The following is a 26,936-nucleotide window of genomic DNA, read 5'->3' as shown; positions in this document are numbered from 1 at the left end:
GTTACATATAGCTGAACTCTAGAAAGATCATCCTGGAAAAGAAGGAAGCAAACATCACCATCATTCCGTATGTACTGTGGAGGGACTTCAAAGTCAAGCGTATATTTAATTCTCATAACAATATCAAACTTTGAGCAACTTACATTTGCAACCCTGTAAATGTGAGCTTTTAAGTTTTTCATACTTCAAGGTAATAGGCACAAGGATTCCTGTTAGTTCACCTCCAACATACAAATTTTGGTTCGCATCCCAATGACCTCCGTATCGAATTAGTACACACTTTTCTGACATCCTTCAAAGCAAAAGAACATTTTTTATTAAGCAGATAGTAATACACATGGATCTCTCTCGCTCTCGCTGTAGCTCTTGCGCTGTCGCTCAATCTCACTATCGCTCTCACGCTGTCGCTCAATCTCGCTCTCTCCACCTTTCTCGTTGTCGCTCTTTCTCACACCCCTTTCGTTATGCTATTTACATACCTTTTTTGAAACCACGTTTCTACAAACACCAATGAAACCAAGTTCAAGAAAAGTTTTTTCCCTTCTGACAAACTCGTTCTAAAAACTCCATTTTATTCCAAAAAACTCTGTTTTGGAAAATTTCGTTCAATAAATCTTCATTCAACAAAATGACAGTTTAAATGAAATTTAGATTTTAAAAAATTCACCATTACATATTTTCTGTGTGTTAACGATTTTAAGTTGTAGACAGATTTATTGAAAATTGTCAGATCAATCGTACAGTGATAAATAATCACATCAAGATGGAAGATAGACAGACAGCGATAGCAAGATCCAAGTAGCGAGCGCGAGACAGTTATCAGGGGCAATTCTTGTAATCTCATACCGTGATAACGTCAGCAGAAGGTCAGAAGGTCAATTGACAATTTTTTTTAAAAAAGAAGTCATTTGACATTATGGACCTAGATAATATTAGGTCATTGGCCCAAATTTCCCGAGATTTTGGCCCTTCTAGACGTGGTTGACATTAACCGTTTTACCTTTGTTCCATTTGGTGTCTTTTCAGTATGCTCCGAGAGAACATAATTTATCAGCGCATTCTTTAGCGCGAGATGGTTCTTTGGTTTCGAGTTTACTGTGGCTCAGCAACTTTCTCCCTGATTTGGAATCTCTTTATTATACTGATTTCGCTGTTCTTTCCAGCTCTTCGACCTGTGTAGTGTTCGTTTGGCTTCTGTTTTGTTACTGTTTGTACTGAAAAAAAGCATGGAAGTAGTCATTTACTAATTAAAAATTAAAAAAAGGAACTTTGTAGAAGTTTGGTTCTTAAAACAAATCGTACATCTTCTTTCCCCCGTCTCTCGCTCTCTCTCTCTCTCTCTCTCTCGCGTCGGACTTTTGGGAGCGTGGTCTCTCTCTTTCTTGTTCTGATCTCCATCAAATCGGAAAATTTATCGATTCCGCCAGATTTTGAGGTGTGAAATTCTCGATCTTGTAGGATCGCATTGTCTCCTCCATCCACCTGCTCAGATTCGGAGTCCTCTTCTCAGTTCTCGGGCTAATGATCATCTAGGGTTTGATCTCTCTTTCCGTCTGTCCAATTTTTATTTCTAATTGCTTCATTCTACACTTTTTCTCTATCATCTTAAGTTTTGGCTTTCCGGTTGACTGTTAATTTTACCAACCATTATCCATCCGAGAACTCAGTGGTTCAAAATGCGAATGTGTATGATGTTGGCAAAACTTTGCCTGTTTCTTCTGCTCCTAGAAACATGATTTTCATTCCCTGTTTCAAATTTCGTTTATTAGTTTATATCAGTTTATGACGTTTTCTCTTGTGGAGCATTTTTCCCCTCTTGGTTGTTATTGCTGTTTGTGAGTTGTGGAATTGTCTCACTGAATAACTATTTGGTTCTTAGTTTTTGATTTTTGAAAATTATATATACTACGTCCATTTATTGGTTTCTCTGTTTTTTTAGCACTGCTTAAATTCAAGCCAAACTTTTTTTGTTCCGGGTATTTGGTCAAGAATTCAAATTTGAAGGATGAAAACTATGATTATGAAATTATGAGAAAAGAAAGTTGTTAAGTAATCCTTGAGGACAGTGTTTTGAAAAGCCCTCTTGGACACGCGCCTAGGCCCAAGGCGCAGGTTTGGCACCTCGCTTTGGAAAGGCGAGGCTCACAAACTAAGACGTGCCTTAGGCGCATGCCTTTTGTGAAAAAAAACTATTAAAGCTCCATAAATCTGAAAATTGGTCTTTCCAATCACCCACTCAAAAGTTTGTAACCATCCAAGAATTATTGAATCTTCACTTGGAAGTAGTTTTGACGTATTCTTCAAGAACTCAATGAACAAATCTTGTATTATTGAATAATTGGAGGCTAAAAGCCTATTGTGCAAGCTGATATGACTAGACACCTAGGTAGCCAGTCAACCACTTTATTACAAATACATAAAAGCTACTAAAATTTAAACTAATATTAAAAGAATTCAACAAAGGAAGATTGTTTATAATTCCTACATCAATTCTACCCGCTTGAGAAGAACAAACTCGTCACTGAGTTGGTCTGGAGTTTGGTAATGATAAATAACTGAGACATTGAATGTTGAGCTGATCTTCATTATAGGCGGTAGATATATGTAATGTGCGTTTGGTCCAACTTTCTCTAGAATAGGAAAAGGGCCTATCTTCTTGTTGGTAAGTTTAGAATGTTGACCGGTTGGTAATATGCTTTTCTTTAGATGTATCGTGACTAAGTCTCCAATCTTGAAATTAGCATCTCTTTTGCGTTCATCAGCCTTGAATTTGTAAGAGGCAGTAGTGTTCTCTAAGTGTTGGCGAACTTCTTCGTCTATGTTCATCACTTGATCAGCCATGATGCTTATTTCATCACTAAGGTCAACAGGAATGGGTAAATTAGCATGATCCAGAGTTAGTCTATGGACTTGAGTGCAAACAATTTCAAGGGACACTTCCCTATAGAACGGTTCACCATGTTATTGAAGGCAAACTCAGCTTGAGAAAGTGCAAGATCCTGTTGATGGGGTTTGTCTCCACTTAGACAAGGTGAGAGGTTACCAAGTGTGCGATTAGTAACCTTTGTTTGTCCATCTGTTTGTGAATGGCTAGTTGAACTAAAAGGAGGTTAGTGCTGAACCTTTTCCATAAAGATCGCTAGAAATAACTCATGAACTTGATGTCTCTATCAGATACTATGCTTTTTGGTATACCATGAAGTTGGATGATTTCCTTAAAAAATAAATTTGCAACATTCAGAGCATCATTAGTCTTTTTACAAGCTAAGAAATGTGCCATTTTGCTAAATCAATCAACAACTACTAAATGGAGTCATATCCTCGTTGAGTTCTAGGTAAACTAAGGACAAAATCCATGGATAAGTCTTCCCAAATGTTGTTTGGTATGGATAGTGGGGAGTAAAGTCATTGATTTGAACTAGATCCCTCTGAAGTTTGACATAAAAAACATCTTTTAACAAAATTGACATCTTTTTTTAATTGAGGCCAATAAAATTTGGAAGAAAGAAGTGGTAAAGTCTTATCTCTACTGAAATGTCCAGCTAACCCACCCAAATGGGCTTCTTTTAAAAGCAACTCTCGAATTGTGGTATGTGGGATGTATAGAGTGTCATTTTTAAAAAAGGAAGCCATAAAAATTATGGAAATAATTTGTTGGAAGGTGATTTGAACAAGCATACCAGATATTTTTGAAACAGGGTCAGTAGGGTACAACTTCACCTTGAAGTAGAGTTAGAAGTGTACCTTTACAACGTAGAGCATCCACAACTTTATTAATATTACCTGGAGTATGTTTGATGAAAAATCGAACTGTTGAAGGAATGGTCAGTTAACAAAATTTTTTACCAAGAAGGTAATGTTCCCATTGTTTTAGGGCCTGTACTAAGGAGTAGAGTTCTTGCTCGTAGGTTGACCATTTTTGTCTAGAACTTACTTTTCACTAAAAAAACTCAATAGGGTGTTTATCTTGACTGAGGACAACTCCTATTCCTACATCAGAAGCAACCATATACCTCAAAAAGGTTTCTGACAATCTGGAAAACCGAGGACTGCAATTGTACTTAGTGCTGTTTTAAGTTCTTCAAAGCTAGTAGTTTGTTCATCACCCCACGAGAAAGGAACTTTAGTTTTTAAACATGCAGTCAAAGGGCCAGCAATGGTACTAAAATTTCTTATGAATTTTCTATAGAATGAAGCTAAGCCTGGGAAACTTTGAATTTCTTTAACTGACTTAGGTTGGGTCCAATCTAGAATTGCTTCAATTTTCTTAGGATCTAGACTAACTCCTCTAGAACTTATTAGGAATCCTAAAAAGTATAATTGATGCTGAAGAAAAGAGCATTTCTTTAAATTTATACATAAAGCATTTTCTTTTAGAACATTAAAGATAATTTGCAAATGTTCAAGATGTGCTTCATGAGTACAAATGTAAATTAATGTCACTGTGTAAACTACTATAGATTTATTTAAATAAGGTAATAAAACTTGATTCATTAAACGCATAAAGGTACTTGGAGAATTTGAAAGGCCAAAAGGCATAACTAATCCTTCAAAAAGGCCTTCATTTGTTTTAAAGGCTGTTTTTCATTCGTCTCCAGGTCATATTTTTATTTGGTGGTATCTGCTTAGATCTATTTTAGAGAAAATTGATGCTCCTCCTATTTGATCTAATAAATCTAATGAGCATGGTATAGGAAACCTATGTTTGATTGTGATTTTGTTTATTGCCCTATTATCTACACAAAGGCACCAAGAACCATCTTTTTTAGATGCAAGTAAAGCGGGCACGACACATGGACTAAAGCTAGGTTGTATATGACCGTCTAGAAGATTATGTATCTGTGTGTGTGCAATGTTTCATATTCTTTAGGACTCATACGATAATAGGGAAAATTAGGTAAGGTACTACCTGGTGTCAAATCTATTTGGTATTGAATGTTTCTTAGGGGAGGTAAAGTTTGAGGTTCTTCTAAGAGGAAAGGAAAGTCTTTTAGTAAATCGGAAATATGTGGATCTAAGTGCTCGTGGTTCTGTGTTTCAAAAGGATCTTGTTTGACAACAAATGCTAAGAGAGATTGTTCCTTAATATGTAAAGGATCTTTGTTTGGAAATAATAGAAAAAGTTGTTTTTGTGTAGAAGAAGATACCTTGATTGCTGTGGTATAGACTTACTGAGGGGGAGTAGCACCACTTTCTTACCCATCCAATTGAATTCATATGTATTATCTCGGCCGTTGTGGAATGCCTTATTGTCATATTGCCACGGGCGTCCCGATAATATATGACAGATATCCATTTTAGGACATCGCATATAATTTGATCTTGGTACAAGTTTCCTATAGACAGAGGCACGGTGCAAAATTTCTTTGATAGAGGTTTCGCCCTTTTTTGTGATCCAATTTACCTTATATGGATTCGGATGTGGTTCAACTTTCAAGTTGAGGGTAGAGACGAGCTTCTTGGAGACAATATTTTTGGTGCTTCGACTATCTATGATCACTTGACATACCCGATTGATTGTACACGAAGTGCAAACAAGGGCGTGCCATTGAGGATGGCTTTTAGACTTAGGAGTGAGCAAGACTCGTTGAAGAACACATGAAAGCTGGTCACCATGGTCTAGTTGTATGTAAGCAAGCTCATCCGGTGGTGTCTTCATCAAAGTCAGCTTCGTCATTGGCATCTTTTTCTTGAATTGCCAAGGTTCTGCATTTGGGGCATCCATTGGAGAGATGGCCTTGTTGGCCACATTGAAAACATTTTCCCAGGGCTGCTCGCTGATAAGGATTCGAATTTCTCTTTGGGAGATTGTTCTCAGCTCCTCTAGTATTCGGCTGTCTTGCAACAACCTCATCTTTCTTGGTTTGTTAGTTTGGTTTGGCAGTGGTTCAGAGGTATTTTGCTGTGACTGTTCTATGGAAGCTCTACGAAAAGGAGGTGGTTGGTGTTCCCAAGATTTCTTTCTTTGATGAGTCTTTATTTGTTTTGTCTCGTACTCTCTTCAATGGTAGTAACTAGTGTGATGGCATCTGCCAAATATGTGACTGAGTGTAATTTTACTACCTCTTTAATCTCTTCTCGAAGGCCAAGGACAAATCTTGATACCAACCGCTGTTTTGTTTCTGGTAGGTTATTTCGAGTGCCTAGCAGATGAAATTCCTCAATGTAATCAAAGATAGATTGATCCCCTTGTTTGCAAAGTTGACATTGGTTATAAAGGATCTGTTGGTAGTTTAATGGAAGAAATCTTTTCTTCATCAACTTTAGTTTCTTCGGCCAAAGACTTGATTGGTGGTTTTCCATAATATCTTTAGTTCGTTTTGAGTTGCTCCCACCAAGCTGATGCACTGCATTGGAACCTGAAGGCCACTAGTTTTACCTTCTGTTCGTCTGGAATGTTTGCATATTTAAAAAAATTTTCAACCTTTGTTGACCAATCTAAGAATTCCTTGACATCCATTCGGCCATCAAAGCTAGGAAGATCAGCCTTCATCTTGTATTCAGTATTTTCTTGATGAATGTGATGCCTTCCTCGTTGCATTCCCAATCTTTCTTGAATTCTGTTGAAATTAGGGTTTTTGCACTCTAGGGGCAATTTTGTCTTTTTCATTGTACCCTAGGGTTTCCCTGTTCTCTATTTAAGCTGTTGGTTTGTTGTATTTCTTTGTATCAATTTCTAATAAGAATCCCTTTATCTCGTGGTTTCTCTCCCTAATTAGGATTTTCCACGTAAATCATTGGTGTGCTATTTTCTTTTCCCTACTCTATTTTTCATCATGGTATCAGAGAATGGAGACGAAACCCTGGCCACCATTGAGGAAAATCCAACAGGAGAATCCCAAACCAATAATCCAGATATAACCAGTATTATCCAAAAAGCCATTGACAAGTACTTCCAAACCCTTCTTCCCCACTTCCGTGAAGACCAGCCTCCGCTGCCCTACCCACCACTGGCCATCTCCTTTGCAGACCCAACAACCAGCCGCCAGACCCAGCAACCGGCGACCAGCGAACCAGCCACTACCCACCCAATCCAGTCGCGTGCAGATGAAGACGGCAACGAACCATTCAATACCCACCTGGTTCGGACGCATGCAGACGAGGGCGACAAGCGGCCGACCACTCGAATCCTGTCCGGCCGATCTCAGACGTTGCTAACCGACGCCTTGGAGCCACGATCTGCTATACCCACTGCCGACCGGTCCAAATCCGTGATGCCCAGCGCCGATCAGTTAAGTTTCCGTCCGTTGGGGTTGCTGCCGGCCTTCTCTCAGATCGATATCTCATCTCAACCTATGCCACACCAAAGGACAGATGGAAGAAGTATGGGTATTTTCTAGCCGGGTATGAGCAACCGAATGGGATAGTTTTTGCCGATCACGGATGAGTTTGGAGGGGGCTAGTCTTCATCATACCACCATGACCAAGGAAATATAATTCAAGATCAAGTTACCCAGTTGCAGTTGCAGATTAATCGACAGAACGAGATGTTTCAGCAGCAGCTTGCTGCTAATGGGGAAGTCCTAGGATCGACATCTAAGAACCAACCATACCCTGAAAACTCGGTAACTTCGTTCCCTACTTACCCCTCAAATTTATGTTCTGGAACTATAGGCAATTCTTCTGGAATTATTATAGGAGAAAAGTTGAATGTTGATAATTACTTCTCTTGGTCTCAATCTATTAAAATGGCCCTAGAGGGCCGTCATAAATTTGGATATCTGACAGGTGAAATACCAAAACCAAGGATCGGTGATCCCCAAGAGCGAATGTGGAAAGGAGAGGATTCTTTGTTGAGGTCGATTTTGATTGGAAGTATGGAACCTCAGGTTGGAAAACCTTTATTGTATGCAGCTACAGCCCGTGATATTTGGGAGGCAGCCCAGAAACTCTACTCCAAGAGACAAAATGCCTCGCGTTTATATACTCTACGTAAGCAGGTTCATGAATGCAAACAGGGAACGATGGACGTTACTGCTTATTTTAACAAGCTATCTCTGTTGTGGCAAGAGATGGATTTGTGCCATGAGATGATTTGGAACTGTTCGTGTGGAGGAGTGTTTCATTATCAGTTTGAAGAAACGGATTGCGTGTATGACTTTCTTGCAGGACTCAACTCTAAATTTGATACAGTGCGCAGTCGTATATTGGGGACCAAACCTATACCATCCCTAATGGAAGTCTGTTCTGAAGTTCGCCTAGAGGAAGATAGGTCGAGGCCATGAACAGTACACCTGTAACACCACCAGATTCCGCTGCTTCCAAAACATCAGGCCCTGTACAAGATAAACAGAACAGTAAGCCGCCCCCAGTGTGTGAACATTACAAAAAACCTAGGCACACTAAAGATCAGTGCTGGAAACTTCACGGTCGACCGCCATATGGTAAGAAACGCCAGCCAAGTCGGGCTCTTGTAGGTAAATCTGTTACTGGAGATACTCAAACTCAGAATCAAGAAACTACTCAGAGCACTACTACTACAGTGGGTGTAAATGCAATCGCCCATACAGGTACTTTTCACTCCTTGGCCTTGTGAGTATAATTGGTAATAAACCGTGGATATTAGACTCAGGAGCCACAGATCACTTAACTGGCGTTTCTGATCAATTTTTATCTTATCAACCTGGTGCTGGAAATGAGAGAATCAGAATTGCAGATGGGTCCTTTGCTCCCGTTGCTAGAAAAGGACGAGTGTCCCCCTTTACCGGCTTAGTACTCCAAGATGTGTTGCATGTGCCAAAAGTGTCTTACGATCTGTTATCTATTAGTAAACTTACAAGAGATTTGAAGTGTCGTGTTACCTTCTCACCTGATGATGTTGTTTTTCAGGATCTGAACTCAAGGATGACGATTGGCACTGCCCGGCATGACATGGGACTCTATTTCCTCACTGAAGAAGCTTCCTTTAGGATATGTGATAGGATTAGTTTGTTTTCTTCCCATTTTTCTATTTCTGAAACTGATTATATGTAATGGCATTATCGCTTGGCCATCCTAATTTCTAGTATATGAATTATTTGTTTCCTCATCTTTTTCGCAACATTAATATTTCTAAATTGAAATGTGATATGTATGTCCAGGCTAAACAGCCTCGCGTTTCTTTCTCTTCTCAGCCCTGTAAGCCCTCTAAACCGTTTACTTTGTTCTATAGCGATGTCTAGGGTCTTTCACCAGTCACTACCATAACTGGGAAGCGTTGGTTTGTAACCTTTATTGACGATCATACTCGTCTAACTTGGGTTTTCCTTCTGACAGATAAATCAGAAGTCACTTCAGTTTTCCAACAATTTTACAATTCTATAGAAACCCAGTTCAACGCTAAAATCACTATTCTCAGAAGTGATAATGGTTGAGAATACCTTAGTAACGCCTTACGCGAATTCCTTGTCTCCAAAGGTGTTGTCTAGCAGAGTTCTTGTGCGTATAATCCTCAACAAAATGGAGTGGCCGAACGGAAAAACCGTCACCTTGTTGAAGTTGCCCGTTCTCTTATGTTGTCAACTTCCCTTCCCTCTTATTCGTGGGGTGATGCTATCTTGACAGCAGCCTATCTAATAAACCGCATGCTATCCCGGGTCCTAAAATTCCAAACCCCCTTAGATNGGTGATGCTATCTTGACAGCAGCCTATCTAATAAACCGCATGCTATCCCGGGTCCTAAAATTCCAAACCCCCTTAGATTTCTTCAAAGAGTCTTACCCAAATTCCAGATTTCTTTCTGATGTACCTCTTCGTGTCTTTGGCTATGTGGTGTTCGTTCATACACATGGACCTAATCGTACCAAGTTTACCCTTTGGACACAAAAATGCATTTTTGTAGGGTACCATCTATATTAGTGTGGGTACAAGTGTTATCACCCTCCTTCCAGAAAATACTTTGTCTCTATGGATGTGACATTCTTTGAAGATCATTCATTCTTTCCCAATGGTTCTCTCCAGGGGGAGCATTCTAGTAAAGAAACCAATTGGGGTCCCAGCCTTTCTGCCTTACTTGAACCTGAACCCATCCTTGATGTGAGTATCAACGTACCTATCCTCCCAACCAAACAAGTCTCTTGGATCACATACTATAGAAAGAATCTCAGAAAGGAAATAGCGCCGCCTGTTATCTCTCCGGCTCCAGTTCATGAGTCTAAACAGAGATCAGTTCCAGGTACTAGTAGTTCTATCCCTGATCATAATAATAAATGTGACAAAACTGATGCTTGTGTTGAAAATATTGAGAGCAAAAACAGGGAAGATAATGATAACAAGGATGTGATTGAGGTCGATGATGGTGTAGAGACAAATGGTTTTGAGGACATGGTAGAACCTGGAAAAGAAGCATCTCTTATTCCCATTGGAAAAAATGTTGAGAGTGGGAAAATAACAGAACCGGAGGGAGAATGCAGTATGTCAGAAGAAAGTAAAGATAGAGATGAATCCCTTGATCTTCCGATTGCCCTAAGGAAAGGTATGAAATCATGTATTAAATATTCGTTGCAGAGTTACCTATCCTATAGTAATTTATCTCCTGAGTTCAAGGTCCTCACTACAAACCTAGACACAGTGGTGATACCAAACAGTATACACACAGCGTTGGAAAGTCCTGAATGGAAAGCCACAGTTATGGAAGAAATGAGAGCTCTCGAGAAAAATCATACGTGGGATCAAGTCAATCATCCAAATGGTCATAAAGCAGTTGGATGTAAATGGGTGTTCACAATAAAGTATAGGCCCAATAGAACTGTTGATAGATACAAAGCCAGATTAGTTGCCAGGGGTTTTACTCGAACTTTTGGGGTTGATTATTCCGAGACTTTTTCGCTAGTTGCAAAGTTAAACACAGTTCGGGTTCTTCTTTTTATTGCAGTTAATAAGAATTGGCCCCTTGACAAGCTTGATGTGAAGAATGCCTTTCTCAATGGAGAACTGGAGGAAGAAGTCTATATGAGTCCTCCCCCAGGATTCGAGAAACAGTTTAATCACCGAGTGTGTAGATTGAGAAAGTCCTTATATGGGCTAAAACAGTCACCAAGGGCTTGGTTTGACAGATTTAATATGTTTGTAAAGTCGCAAGGATATAAACAGGGTCATTCTGATCATACTCTGTTTACTAAAAGGTCTGTATCCGGGAAAATTGCAGTTTTGATTGTCTATGTTGGTGACATTGTTATTTCAGGCGATGATATCTCAGAGATTAACCGATTGAAGACAAAGATGGCTGAGGAATTCGAGATTAAGGACCTTGGAAAACTAAGATACTTCCTTGGAATGAAAGTAGCTCGATCAAGAGAAGGAATTTCAGTTTCCCAACGAAAGTATACTCTGGACTTGCTTAAAGAAACAGGTATGATGGGGTGCAAACCAATTGATACCCCTATAGAAGCAAATGCAAAGTTAAGTAATATGAGTAAAAGTGTTCCAGTGAGCAAAGAAAGATATCAACGACTTGTTGGGAAATTAATATATCTATCTCATACTAGACCCGACATCTCTTATGTAGTGAGTATGGTAAGTCAGTTCATGCAGTCTCCATACGAAGAACACTGAGGGCAGTAGAGTGCATTTTGAGATATCTGAAAACCTCTCTAGGGAAAGGCTTAATGTTCAGGAAAACTGAAAAACGATGCATCGAAGCTTACACCGATGCTGATTGGGTAGGATCTGTAGTAGACAGAAAATCAACATCAGGGTATTGTACCTGTGTGGGGCAACATTGTTACATGGAGAAACAAAAAGCAAGGTGTCGTTGCCAGAAGTAGTGTCGAGGTAGAATACAGGGCCATGAGTCTGGAAATCTGTGAAGAGATCTGGCTTGAAAAAGTTTTGAAAGACCTTGATCAAGAGCATACCGGTCCAATGAAACTCTACTGTGATAATAAGCAGCCATAAGCATAGCAAATAATCCTGTTCAACGTGACAGAACAAAGCATGTGGAGATTTATCAAGGAAAGACTTGATAGTGGCAACATTTGTGTTCCTTATATTCCTTCCAATCAACAAATTGCAAATGTCTTAGCAAAGGGACTTCTCAGACATCTGTTTGACACATGTGTGAGCAAGTTGGGTCTTATTGACATCTACGCCCCAACTTGAGGGGAGTGTTGAAATTAGGATTTTTGCACTCTAGGGGCAATTTTGTCTTTTTCATTGTATCCTAGGGTTTCCTTGTTCTCTATTTAAGCTGTTGGTCTGTTGTATTTCTTTGTATCAGTTTTCTAATAAGAATCTCTTTATCCCGTGGTTTTTCTCCCTAATTAGGGTTTTCCACGTAAATCATTGGTATGCTATTTTCTTTTCCTTACTCTATTTTTCATCAAATTCCATAGTAATAATTCTCACCTTCACTTGATGAATCAGAATCTTGCATCATGTAACCACCCACAACTTGGTTTTCATGGAGTCGGAATCTTGATTGATATGGGTTTCTTGATGCTGGAATCTTGCTCGGTCTATGTTCTTGATAAGGTATTTCTATAATCTTGGCCTTACTCGGGTTTCTTGTAGGTTCTTACCAATCAAAAGGGATTCAAACCACTGTTTTTTCCTTGTTCACGTTCGAATCTTGAGGTTCTTCACTACGGATTCCACCTTTGTTCTTTAAGTCACTGTGATCTTTTCTATGTTCCGTGGATTGCATATTCATTCATGTGTAGCAAAATTTGAGCTAGCATAGAACGGATTTCTCCAATTTCTCCCTTCATTTCATCGACTGACTTCTCTATCAAGGATAATTGGGCTTGTATGGCTTTCACTGATGAGGATGCTTCCACGTCCATGATGAACTAAGATCCAATAAAGAAGGCACGTTGGATCGACACTCTGATACACTTGATGTATTCTTCAAGAACTCAATGAACAAATATTGTATTATTTATTGAATAAGATTGGCGGCTAAAGGCCTATTTATACAAGCTGATGTGACTGGAATCCTAGGTAGCCGGTCAACCACTTTAAACAGCGGGTTTACAAAGACATAAAAGCTACTAAACTCTAAACTAATATTAAAAGAATTCAACAAAGGAAGATTGTTTATAATTCCTACATCAAGTTTGGTGTAGCTTTAAAATCGTCCCTTGAATTATGCTTGATTTGTCGTAAATGAAGCTTAAATGCTTTAAATGGAACTTGAAGTCCTTGTGATGTGATGTCTTTATTCATATCACATGCACATTTTTTTTTTTTAAAAAAAAAAAAAGACTAAAAAACCATATAATTATCAAGCTGCGTAGACATTAACACATCATGAAATTGATTTATTCAATTTGAGAAAACTTGAGCAGATTACAATCGTCTCTCCCTTAAATGTAAAGAGGTTAAAAGATATAACTACCCTCATTAACGAATAACAAACTTAAACAAATCAAAATGATTATAGAAATAGCAAGCAATAGTATCCTTAACCATCATGGTTGGCCTAGTGGTAAATAGGGGGCATGATCTTGATAAAGGCCTAAGAGGTCATGGATTCAATCCGTGGTGGCCACCTACCTAGGATTTAATATCCTACGAGTTTCCTTCACACCCAAACGTTGTTGGGTCAGACGAGTTGTCCCAAGAGAAAAAACCAATGATATCCTTAATACTCTCCCTCAAGATGGAGCATAAATATTTGAAATGCTCAGCTTCGATAAAGCAACACTCAAAACAGGAGTAGCGAGAGCATTTGTGCACACATCAGCAAGCTGAAGTGTGATTGTATGGGAATAATTTTAAGGAAACCATCCAAAACTTTATCAATAACAAAGTTGCAATCAATTTCAATAGGCTTCATCTGCTCATGAAAAGTTAGATTAGAGACGATTGAGATGGCCACCTAATTATCATAATAAACAACCACAGACATGGGCAAAGTTACATGGAGATTAGAAAGTAACTGAGAAAGCCCAACCAACTCACTGGAGATTCATGCCAATACACAGTAGTTGGCCTCAACAGAAGATTGTGACATACTGCAGTGGGCTATTTCTTAGATTTCCAAGAGACCAAGGATTCCCCTAAAATGACACAAAAGCCAATAATCGAGTGACTGGTATCTGGGAAAGAACCCCAATCAGCATCTGGAGAAGCTCTAAGCAGAAAAGTAGTAGAATCTCATAACAAAATTCCTTGGTCAGGTGAACCCTTTAAGTAACAAAGTAACTGATGTACAGCTGCCAAATGTCCAGATTGAAGGTGCTTAAGAAACTGACTGAGGTGATGAACTGAATATGAAATATCTGACTATATACCGATCGAGGGTCCTTAACAGATATTTAACTGATTAATGTTGATCAGAATTAGTAGATTAAGTACTCAATGTTTTAGCTATGTGGTTCTCAAGGATCTTACTTACGATGACATTAAAATAATCACTGCAGTGTTATAATGGAAACTAGCATTGTTCTTTTAAACATTCCTTAAAAGTTTCTGTAATATATATACAAGATGTACACAATGAATAGCATGCAGCCTGCCACAGAAGTATGGAGATCATGGTTTTGAGGCTTCTGTGTTAGCATTCATTATGTTCACTATCGAACAACTTTAGCCTTTTGCTGTGTGTATATTTTGTAATACATGAATAATCTACTTGGATTTTCTCAGATTAGCATGTGGTCGTTTCTCCTCTGTTCTTTTCTTTTATATTGTTATTTTTTAAAAATAAAAACTTGTGGTAGTTTTTCCTTGAAACCTGTTATATGGAGAATATAAATTATGCCTTGCACTTAACTTCCAAAAGTAATTTATATGATCCTTTATATATTATTTTTTACTTTCCACCAGATTGTGCTGACACCTCCTGTGAAATTTCCATTGTAGTCATGACTGTCTTCAATGTACGTGTTGTTCTGACTAGTCAATGTGGTTTAATGCTGCAGGATCAAATCCTCACTCCCTTGTTATATTTCTATTTGGAAAATGATATGGGAAGAAGTTTTGAAGGTAATTTTCCCTTTGCTGGAAGGTGTGGACCTTGCTTCCTGCATGGCAGTGTGCAAGCAGTGGAGAGATATCGCTCAAGATGATTACTTCTGGAAATGCTTGTGTGCCAAGAGGTGGCCTTCAACCTGCAAAACGCCCAATCCTCCAACTGATACCTACTACGAACTATATCGAAATTTTTACAAACGCCCCAATAATCGACGTCTTCTCCCTCCTCGACTTTCCTTTGATGTTTTAGAGTTTTTTATCGACATTTGGAGTGAAGACAGATTAATATTCTCAGAAGTGGTCTCAGGTCAAGTCCTCCAGAATGGTATGAAGAACCCACCACCTGGTACTATTAATGTGCTTAGTTATCACCTCGAAGTCCCTGAGTTCAAGATGACACTCCCTGTTGAGCCAAGGTTCTCAATTCCTATATCCCATAGCGTGAGTGTGTCCGTGCTTGTGGGACGAAAGGATTCCAATAAAGTTGCTAGGATAGTGAATAAATCAGTATTTGATTATATTGATAGAACATCTTACAGGGCATTGGCATTTGACTACCTTGATTTTTCACCACTACACCCGTTTGTCTCGGGAATCCGAGCATGGATCTCATTGCTTTTCATGGACGATGGAAATGATGGTGTAATCGATGTATTTGGAATAGTAATGGATTTCTGTGATGCTGCAAATACAAAGGATGAGGTATTATGGCTTTTGGACTTGCTTGATTGGAAATGAGGGGGAAAAGAAAGTTGGAGAAGCTAAGAGGCATGGCCATGTGGGGGTTGCGCCAAGTATCAAAAACTCACACATCTTGCCTGGAAATATCGCTCTGGCTTTTCTGGTATTATAACCTGTCCCTTACTTGTTCATTGTCACTGTACATAATTTTCCAATTCATACCATCAATAAATACGAACAAAGTTCTCTTTATCAATTTGTATTTTTTCCATAGTTTATGTGAGTCACCTGCAATCTTGATCCATTCTTTGTATGCCAGTCTTTCTTTCAAAGTATATGTTTTCAGGCTCGACCTCGAGTATATTCTTTCGAAGTATATGTTTTCAGGCTCAAGTTGCCATTGAAAGTCATTTTCTATTTTGCCATGTTTAGTTTACCCAGAGCAAGCATGTGCGCATTTTTTTTTAAATATACACATGCGCGCGCATATATATATATATATTCCCCCTCTTTTCCTTGCAGATGGTTGTCTTATTTTTATGCTGTGGCAGCTCCCAATTTATTGGCTGTGCATGGCTGCTGAATTCTTGGTTGGTTTGATGATTTTTTTTGGCTTGCTGTTCTGGTTAGTGATTTGTTGATAGTTTAGGGGTGTAAGGAAAAGTTGAAATATCAGAAAAACTGCATAAACCAATCGAAACTGCAAAACTGGTTGGTTTGACAGTTTTGGGTTGAAAATGTAAAAAGCTGAAAAGTTTCAGTCAGGTTGGGGTTTTGGCAAAAATAGAAAGTAAAAAAGGCAAAATTCATTTTTGGCTCCTAGGTTTGGGGTTATAGTTTACTTAGTCCTTGAAGTTTCAAAACAGACATTTTAATCCTACAGGTTTGGAAAATAATTCTAAATGGACCATGACTTAAACTTTACCATTAGTTGGCCAACGGAAAAATGATGTGACATAATTGAATAACAATTTTTGCTACCTTTTAAATTAAGTTGAGCCTATGTGGCTTTATTTTTACTTTTTCCTTCCCCTCCACTGGTCTCCACCAGTCTAACCATTGCTAGAAATTGGACTCTGGAGATTGTAGTCAGAGATGATAGTTTTCAATTTGAGAAATATCAATACAACCTTAAAATAGTTACACTTGAAATATCACATTTTAATTTGTTATTAGTTTTCAATGACTATCATTGATATACTTTATCAATTGCAATCAAACTTGAAATATTAACATCTAAGGCCATCGGTGGATATCAATGATAGACTTTTATAAGTAGTTATCAACTTTTAAAAGGAAACTATCATCTTTCAAAGCTTAACATTTAAAATTATAAGTGATAGAAATCTATCAATAAGAGGTTTATAAATGACTATCTTTAATATTTACTTAAGTCGTATCACCAATATCATTATATCATTCATTTTATTGATATCTAAGTCATATCACTGATATACAGTTATCATTGATGGCTATGGCTATCATTGATAGTTTCAATCAATGGTTATCAATGAGAGGCTTTCATAAAATGAAATTGACTTTTATATCATTGATATTGTCGATATATGGATATCATCTAAGTTCTATCACCGATATCATTGATATCACCTAAGTTCTATCACCGATATCATTGATATCACTTATATTGTAGCTATCGGTGATAGCTTCTATCATTAATAACATGCTATTAGAGATAACTACTATCATTTTTTTTTACCATCAAATAACATGTCATCGTTGATAGTTTCTGTAACTGATAAACATGTTATTAGTGATAATTTCTAGGTATTTCACTTACACTTTAGTTAGAGATTCAACTTTATTAATTAAATTCACTTTGTTGGCTATCAATGATAATCTTCTAAAAGTGGCTATTAACTGTGAAAAAAATAATCAAAGATTATGCTATCAATGATAAAAAAATATATTAGTGGCTAGCACCAATAGACTTTTATTTATTATTTATATTTAATATTTCATTATAATAATCAAAGTTGATGATTGACTTGTTAGTGTTAAGTCAATTATGAATTAGGTACTTTCAAGTCTTGGGTACGAAACTCAACCTCATAATTCTTATGAAAAAAAAAAAAGGAAGAAGCGAAAATCAGATAAATGAAAGATTTTTTTTTTTAAAAAAAAAAATGAAAGAAGCAAAAACTGAAGAAATGAAAGTTTTTTTTTTTTTAAAAAAAGAAGCAAAAATCGGAGAAATAAAAAAAATTAAAAAGAAAAAAGAAAGGGAAGAAACAAAAATCGGATAAAGGAAAGAAAATAAAAAATAAAAAAATGAAAGGAAAAAAGCAAGAATTGAAGAAATGAAAGAAAATAAAATAAAAAAGAAAGGGAAGAAACAAAAACTGGAGTAAAAAATTGGAGAAAGAAAAGAAAATAAAAAAATAAAAAAAAAAGAAAGAGAAGAAGTAAAAACTAAAGAAATGAAAGAAAATAAAAAAAATAAAAGAAAGGAAATAAGCAAAAATCGAAGAAAATAAAGAAAATAAAAAGATAAAAAAAAGGAAGAAGAATGTAAACCCCAAACCCTATTTTCCCTACTTATGTATTTTAATTAGTATGTGTAAACCCTTGAGTCTTACTAAAGGTAAGTCAAGCCAAACTTGGGTAATAAGATTAAAGAAGACTAAGTATAAGTTAGTATTATAAGGAGGAAGCTCGAAGATGATTAAAAGAAGAGGAAAACACTTTAAGGGTTGAGAATGAAACTCTTGGGTGCTAAAAAAAAGAATGTAGATAAGCTTGGTTAAGGAGGACAAAATTGGTCAAGGATGGGAGCCATGCGTTGAAGGTATGCGACGATCTAGTATTTTGAGGTTAGTAAGCACAAGTTGGGAGTTGAGGAAAGGAGAAAGGCACGACTAAGTGTTGGCCGAGGGTGAGGAGGTCCTTGCATTGAGGCATAAAGAAATGCGTTGGCTAAGCCAGGTTGAGGTTAAAAGGTCAAGTTGACGAGCACGACAAGGAACAAGATAGCCTTAGGCGAGTTGGCTTGAGTGTACGTTAGAGCGCGTAGGCTAAGCAAGGTATGCGTGGAGTAGGGCTACGCGTCGACCTTGAGACTAAGCGTTAGGTGCAAGGGGAGTGCTAAAGCAATGCGCTGGCCAAGGGATGGATGTGTCCAAGTAAGACTATGTAGCCAAGGAAGAGGCCATGCATCCAAGTAAGACTAGGCGTTGGGTGAGGTATGCGGCCAAAAAAGGGGTGACATGCATTGAATAGGTAAGCTTGGGGAGCAAGTTTGGGTCGATAGAAAATTGGGGCATGTGGCTGAACCAAGTGAAGTCTTGGCTAAACCAAGGATGAGGTGGGCACAAAGGTGGGAATGACACCTCACAAGAAGGCTATTTGTTGGCCTATGCAAGATTAAGACACTTAAGCCAACATACAAGGAGGAGATGTCAGAGGAGATACGTTGGCACATGCATGCTAAAGGCAACTGGACATGCAAGGTTGAAGTGGTATCAATCACTGATGGTTTTGGGACTACTATTGTCACACCCCCTCCCATTTTTCCCTCTAAAATCGAAAGGGGATATGACGGCAACATTTATCGACCTACTTGCCAGCACTTACTGCCTAACTTAAGTAAAACCTGCTTAAAACCTTGATATGCAAATACGACTTAGTGGCAAAATAATTATGACTTTAACCAGAAAAGCAACTTAAATACAATTCATAAACGACGAAAAAACATATATCCAACAAAACAACGCAAGAACGAAAACATGGGTCCCAAAATAAAATCCACAAGTCCCAAACTTCTCTAAAAACATGTGTACATAAAAAACAAGCTTAACCTAAGCTTCCTCCTTCCTAACCGAGCTTTGAGTGGCAAGCAGCAGTGGGTTCAACCTCGGAGAATCTGACCGCTACCTGGAAAAAAAAGAAAACATTTGAAAACGGTGAGCTAGTTGCCCATTGAGTGACTCATAGAAAAGCAATTCGTTTCAAGCCTTTCATTCACATATTATATTAAACATATAAACATGCTAGAAATAATCTCATGCAACTTACGTAGTATCATACATTAATCATAACATCATAATCAAACATACTATCAAACCTTAGTTGAGAACGAGCGTTCGTAGCTCAAGCTTCCAACATCCATTCATGGCCGTGAAACCCATACTTCGGTCCCATTATAATGACTGTAGGCAAGAGACCTATACTTCGACCTCTCATACAGAACTACCTACGTGCACGTGGAGTAAGAATTGTCAATATCTTAGGTACTTCCTCGGATACCTTCTATACCTTCGGCATCCGGTTTATTAGAATCATAACATTCATAGAAGATATGAGTACAATAGGCTTTAGGCATAACACCTTCCTAGCTTTCACCGTAAGAGCATTATCACAATTCAACACGCATGCTTCACGAATTATAAACATTTAGTTTTACAACACTTTAGCATTCAACCTTGACAAGCGCTAGAATTAGTAAAACTTATTTAAATAGCTTAAAACATCATGCTTAAGAAATGTCATGAAATCTTTAAAATCATAAGTATAGACTTTAATTTCTTGGAAAACCCATAAACTTTAGCATGAAATTCATTTGGAACGTATGCTCCTTTTATATATAAATTTTTGAAGACATTTAGTCACTCACGGGTCTTTAGGCTTGTAGGCTTCCCCAATGGACGTTGCTCCTACACATAAGAATAAAAATTTTAGTTACTACTTTGGTCTCCCTTTTGAGACTACTCTTTTTAAACCAAGCTCACACTTAGCAAGAAATTGCCTGTTTGTCCACAAATTCCAGATTTAGCTTATAACGTCAATAACTCGAAAACCAGAACTCATTTAAAGAAAGTTTCTTTTTCAAACATGTTCAGAATTTTGTTAACAATGTTACCTCAAAATTTAAGTGTAAAATTCCTTGTGGTTCGACCTGGGCCTTTAAATCTTTCTCGATGGCCCTAAACCGCAACTCCCTGCTTGATCAAAGATTTTAGGTTTAAATTCCAAAATATGTAACTCAAACCCCAGACGTTATCTTGCAAACGTTCCTTCTAAAAACATGCTTGAAAAGGTGATAACAATATTACCTTAAATTTTTAGCTTGAAATTCCAAGTGGTTTGGCCTAGATCTACGATTCTTCATCGAGTGCCCGAAAATGCCCAAAAACGAACCTTCGTCTCTTCCTTCCTTCTCCGGCCCTCTTTCCGGTGAGAAATCCCTTCCAAAGGCTCGATTTCAGGAACTAGACTCAGAGCTTTCCAAGGTACCAAGATCGTTTGATTTGCTCTAAGAATCGTCCAAAACGAGCTCTTGAAATTCTCTTCCCTTTTTATACTACCGTCTAGCCTTTTTGCATGAAATCTCCTTAAGCCACCTCACCCACTAGTGGAGATTAATGGCCCAGATTAAGCCATCTACCTGGATAACTAAAAGAAAAGTTTAAAGCTGAACGTTTTAAGGAAACTCAATCCTTGATGGAAAAACTCTAAATGGAAAAGGGTCATTACTCGATGGAAATTTCAATGGTTCTCTGCTGAATACTCGATGGGAAGAATTCGATGCTCGATGGGATACTTGGTGCTCGATGGCTTGCTCGATGCACGATCCTTCCTTGATGACTCAAACTCGACGCTCGACTCTTCCTCGATCACTCATACTCGATGCTCGACCCTTCCTCGATCGCTCATACTTGACGCTCGACCCTTCCTCAATCGCTCATACTCGGTGCTCGGTGACATTTACTTGATGCCTGCCTTATGCGTACTCGATGTTCAGCCACCACTCTTCATTTTTAACACTTAGCCAGGGTTTCTTTTTGCAAGGCTAGTTTAATAAGTATCTGAGAGCCAAGTTTCCAATACTTAGACATTTTCCTTCTTCAAAACTTATTCTTTACCCAAAACCCACAATTCCAATCTAACTTAAATATTTAACCTCATTAATTCGCTAAACTCAATCGATAAACATAATTAAAAATGGAAAGTAAGGTGCGGGTTTTACAACTATAAATAGGGCGTTTGGGGGACCTTGGCTCTCACAAATCTCTCGTGCAAATCAAGTGAAATCAATGTGAAAGTGTTGAGAGGTGAGTGTACTAAGTGATCCTAGGCTTCCATTTGATTTGGAGAAGTGAGAATTGAGGAATTCAGTTTAGAAGGCAGAGGGGTCAGCTGGTCGCATAAGGCAGACATCCATCGCATACACCATCGCCTGGCGAACGGCTCATGTGTGCGCGTGTGCCCCATCGAAAATCACGTGTCCTTGGAGACACGGACACTCGATAGAGTGCATATCGCACAACCGACTACTTGAGCAATCCAACGCATGACCGCGTGTGTTACGTTTGTCCAGCACCTTGCACGCGCTCGTCCACGTCCCAGTCGCCACGCCTGTGTCATGCCCGCATTTTTGCGAGGATTGCCACCCATTTGCGCACAACCGCTGTATTTCCAGAAGTTACATCTATTTTTTAGTAAGTTGAGGTGGGTAAGTGAAGTTATTCAAATTTAAGGATATATTTAAGACCAAAGTTAATTTATTTGAGAAATTAGACTAATTTAGGATTTTCTTGAAATAAGTAGAATTCAAGGAAATAGGACCAAGAATTGTTCGGCGAAGACTGTAGGAAAAGGCATAACAAAAGACTGTGAGTGGTTTCTACTTTCATATGTTTTTGGATTGTATGTACATATATGTTATTATATATGTATGATTTGTAAATTTGGCATGATCGAAAAATGTGTCTTCCTGGATTTTATTCATTAGTTTTGTTGTTGATCATCTCTTGTGCTTTGCTGGAATGATTGTTTTACCTTTGACCTTGCTAGTTAACATGAATTGACGGGAAACTGGGATTATACCCTAGAAAATTGTTAGCATACCCGAGTATGACTAACGGGATATTGTTGACATGTACACATTCGGCGGGCTATGTGGGTACTGGGATTGTTTCCTCAACTTGCATATTGGGAATAAATGGGAGTAGTTGGGAAACACATGATTATGCCAGAAGTAGCCAGTTACTAGGTTGGGAGGGTTACATTTTTATGTGTTATGAATACTTGATTGTGAAATTTGTTTTTAGGAATAAATTTCCTAAGCAATACTTATTTTCTTATAAAAATATACCACTCATTGGACTTTTAGCTCACGTTTTTCAATGTTTTATTTTCTCCTCAGGTAGCGATAGAAGGAAGTTTTGAAAGTGCCACTCAAGGTTTGAAACTGCCACTCTCACGAAACGAAACCCTGGATCTGGTTATTATTGAAATTCATTAGGGCTAGCTAGAGTCAGGAATGTATTTAGTATAAACACGTGTAACTTACATTAAAAGTTATTGAACTATACGTATGTGTACCTGACGAATTCTTTTAAGGTGGGTGGACAATAGATATCAAAAGGGTGGTATCTGTTGTCTTCACATCTCCTTTCAGGTTTGGAGAATAAACTCGGGAGGGTGTGTGACATTATGTTAAATAAGATTAAGTGTAAGTTAATATTATGTTTGTGGGGAAGAAACTTGAGAATGAGTGGAAAAGGAGGAAAATGTTCTAAGTGCTGAGATTGTAGCTCACGGGTTGGATTTGGTGTTAGCATTTAGTAGGAAATTTTGGCTAAATGTGGAAGCTAAGTGTGGTCCTTATGCGTTGAAGGTTGTTGCCAAGAATATACAACAACCTTATCATATTGAGGTTAAATTGAGCACAAGTTGAGCGTAGAGGGATGGAGTAGGCGCGGCTATGTGTGGCGAAGATGATGCCATGCATTGAGCATGGGTTATACACTAGCCAAGCCTCACGTTGAGGTTAGATGGGCAAAGATGTGTGCGCATGGGCAAGGATGCCTTAGGTGATGCGGTTTGTGCATGGGTTGCTGTGAGATGGCCAAGCAAGCATGTGCATGAAGTAGGGCCATGCGATGATCTTGAGACTAGGCATTGGCGCAAGAGGGGCACTGAGGTGTGTGTTGGCCAAGCGTCCAAGTGAAGCTATGCAGTGGTAAGAGTTGAAGGGCCATGCGTTGGTGATTATGGAAAGCTTTCAACTTAATCACCGATTATGGTGGCCAACTGTCGAGATTAGAAGGTTTAATTTTACTGAGTAGACTAGCTGGCACTTTAGTCTTATGCTGAAGCATGCATATTTTAGTATAAAAAGAAGGCCTTAGTTCAAAAGCTCGGTTTGAGCAATTACTTGTGCAAAAAAGGTTATTCCAAAGCCATTTGAATAGTTGATGAGTGTAGTTGAACTCCTTGGGCTGCTGGAAGAAATCATCGAAGGAATTGAGTTGAAATTTGAAGATTTTCTCGAGAAGGTCTAGTTCTCGAATGAATCAGGGCCAGAGGTGAAGATTGAAGAATTTCGGCCAGACTGTGAAGAATTTGAAGCTCAAATTCACAGTTAAGACATTTCTACACAAGTTTATAGAAGGAAATTTCCAAAAATAATGTTTGAAAAAATAAGTAATTTAAGCTTGAAGTTGATTTGGATTTTTGTGTTGAACAAGCAGGCAATTGCTTAGGTTGAGTAAGCAAGTAGCTTGAAAGGCTAGGCAGACGCGCTAGCATACATGCGCGAGGACAAAGTGAGTGTCGGGCGTTGCGCCAGGCGTGCGCGCGGGAGGTTGCACAATGAAGCATGTGTGAGCACAAGGGTTGTCTTGTGGGTGCAAGGACGCGCATGGATGTGTTGAGACGTGCGGCTGCAAGGTGATGTGTGATGGGCGTGAGCGCATAGGCATGCGTTGACGCATAGGAAGGTTGTGGCCGCCAAGCCAAGCCGTTTCTCTCGAGTTACTTAAGTGTTGCTTGACTTGGTAAGCATGCGTTGGCCACATTCTTAGTTAATATTAAGCTTGCTTAAGTGTGCTAGGCTCACAAGGGAGCTAGTGACATTAACCAAAGATGTTTGTTGTCTTCATAGGACAAACGCCCACGGGAGAAGCTTACCAACCACACAGAAAACGGCCAAGGCTGTGAGTGACAAAACTAAGTATTTTCTAAGTGTTTAGCAAACACATGTCTTCCTTAAAAGACTAGTTTTCATACTTATCTTCATTTTAAAGTATGAATGAGATAGTTTTCCAAGCAAACCAGTTTTCCAAGAGTTTTCACAACACATGCTCAATTTAAAAGATGTTTATGAAAGTATGTTCTAAGTATTTATATGCTTTATGTTTACTAGCATGTGCTAGTAGTTCATGAGTTTATGAGAATGATGTTATAGCATATGTTTATATTATCTATTCTTTCGGGTGTACATGTTTTAATGAATAAAGTTTTATGATGATGAACCCGATAGCGAAGGACTTTGAGAAGGTATCTGGGATAAATATTTTAATGTGGAACCCAATACTGAAGGACAATGCGAATGTATCTGGACCCCTAGAACCTAAGGTATGACGGTACTTAGTTATTACCACGTGCACGCAGGTAGAGTTGATGTTGGTAGTGTTGAGATTACTCCAAACCATCTAAGGTTTAATGTTGAGGGATTGAGCAAAATGGTTATCTCTCAACTAAGGTTTCAGATGTTTAATGATTTCTAGTAGCTCCATGTTTTAAAGTTTTTAAGCATGAGTTTGCTTGATAGTTTTCAACTTAAATGTATATGTTTTTATAGTCACTCACTAGGCTAGTAGCTCATTCTTCTAAATGTTTTCCTTTTCTCCAGGTAGTGGTCATCTCCCCAGAAGTTAGCTGCCTTATTGCTCTGCCACTTAAGGACCAGTTACAGCTCAAAGTTTGAAGAGAAGTTTTAAGTGTTTACCTTGTTAATATCTGTACATATGTGTTGTTCATGTTAGGGACTAGAGAAGAGTGTTGGGACTCATTGAATTCTGTGTTATTAATATAATGTATATATGATTTGTGTTGAAACCTTGGTTATGTTAAGTTGGGTTTGAGTATTTGTAGTATGTTATATGTTGTATATGAGTTTTTAGGGTTTTCAGGACAGGTTAAGGATATAAGTTAGGCAGTGGATGCCACAAAAGGGTTGGTAACTGTGGCCGTCACATTCTCTTCTGGATTAAGAGGGTAATCTGGGAAGGGGTGTGATAAAGAAGGTGTACAACAAGACAAGACAATGGAGGATAAAATTGAAAATTAGAAAAAAAATTCAAAGGTTGACTAGTCAACCCTTCCGTATTTGCAAATATTTTAAAGAGGTAATATATTTTTAAATTTTTTTCCTTTATTTTACTATCTATTACAAATATTCGTATCCCCAATCCAAATCAAATTAGAGGTAAAATCTCAAATTAAAATTTGGCCATATTCTAAATTTTATCCCAAATTCTTGTCAAATTTATATACTAAATTCATAATTTGACTAACACATCAAATAGAGTCAAATTCAAGAGCAAATAACCTGTATTTTGATTCCAACTTTATCTTTTTCGAGATTCATCCACCCATACATATGCATAAATCTCGAAAATGGGCATTTGTTGAATGGAAAATTTTAGACCAACCAGAATTGCCATGTCGTTTCTCAAATAATGACGAAATTGCCAAGTGATTAAATTAGGTCCAATTAAAGGGTTGATATGTGTCCCAAATTGAGATTGAAAACATAAATTAGCAAATACCAATGATGTCACATGTTTTCATCATGACCGTTGGATTGAAAATAAAATAATTTGGTCCAATTTGATATTATTATTTAGGCTAAAGTCAAATTAGGTCCAAGAATATGCTTAATTTGACTCAAATGTCAAATAAGGCCTAAGTCCAATTAGTTAGGTCCAGGGGTTAGGTCTATGGACCAACCAAACCCAAACCCACAAAGGCCACATGAGAACTCTATAAACAGAAGAGTTCTCTTCATTTGTAGGACGGTCAGAAATTTTACACTCTAGAGGGCCTAGAAAGAATTCTCCCAACAATCAAAAGACTCCCCAACTCCTGAAGTTGACCACACTTGTAAAATGAATTCCTTTGGAGATATAAGCATTCTTCCAAAACTTCAATTTTAAGAACATCACGCGCTCCGATTCCTCAAATCAAGCGTACACATTCAACCAAAAGAGAATTAGAGGATAAAGTACTAGAGATTGAACGACATTAGATCAAATCAACATAAACACAAGTTCAAATCCACGAAGTAAGTTTCTCTGGAATCCTCGTACGAACAGATGTGTTACTTGAAAATTAGAATTTGACAAGGATAATTAAGTAATTTACTTCAAATCCTATGAAATCTTACAAAATTGAAACATTTATTAAGGAAGGTTTGTTTTTAAGTAAAAACAACACTTGAAATCACTTCGGATTTTAAAATCATTGTATTTATTGTAGTACCAAACAATGGAATTCATCTGAAATCCATTATGAATTGAAATCCCTCAAAATCATGAAGTTCCAAAGAGTAAAAA

The 26,936-nt window shown here is 38.0% G+C and overlaps 1 protein-coding gene across 8 annotated transcripts; it reads left to right on the top strand.

The window, feature by feature from the left end:
• The first annotated feature begins 1,142 nt into the window (after window positions 1-1,142).
• On the top strand, window positions 1,143-25,604 carry LOC120074351 (F-box protein At5g39250). 8 transcript variants are annotated; one of them, XR_005480965.1, is made up of 5 exons: window positions 1,144-1,534; window positions 12,343-12,450; window positions 14,844-15,739; window positions 22,739-22,775; window positions 25,232-25,604. XR_005480965.1 is itself a non-coding variant. In XM_039027475.1 (3 exons), exon 3 carries the CDS (start codon window positions 14,884-14,886, stop codon window positions 15,631-15,633), a length of 750 nt encoding a protein of 249 aa, XP_038883403.1. In that variant the 5' UTR covers window positions 1,143-1,534; window positions 8,830-8,926; window positions 14,844-14,883; the 3' UTR covers window positions 15,634-15,949. The 8 variants fall into 8 exon arrangements, 6 of the variants coding, with proteins under 6 accessions (XP_038883403.1, XP_038883374.1, XP_038883395.1 ...); XR_005480966.1 differs by lacking the exon at window positions 22,739-22,775 and having other exon boundaries at window positions 25,232-25,601; XM_039027475.1 differs by lacking the exons at window positions 12,343-12,450; window positions 22,739-22,775; window positions 25,232-25,604 and adding an exon at window positions 8,830-8,926 and having other exon boundaries at window positions 1,143-1,534; window positions 14,844-15,949.
• Window positions 25,605-26,936: the final 1,332 nt, after the last annotated feature.

The sequence above is a fragment of the Benincasa hispida genome, chromosome 1 (genome assembly GCF_009727055.1).
Source record: "Benincasa hispida cultivar B227 chromosome 1, ASM972705v1, whole genome shotgun sequence".
Classification (NCBI taxonomy): Eukaryota; Viridiplantae; Streptophyta; class Magnoliopsida; order Cucurbitales; family Cucurbitaceae; genus Benincasa; species Benincasa hispida.
The sequence above is the reverse complement of the archived record's forward strand: the minus strand, read 5'-3'. Positions and strand labels throughout refer to the sequence as shown.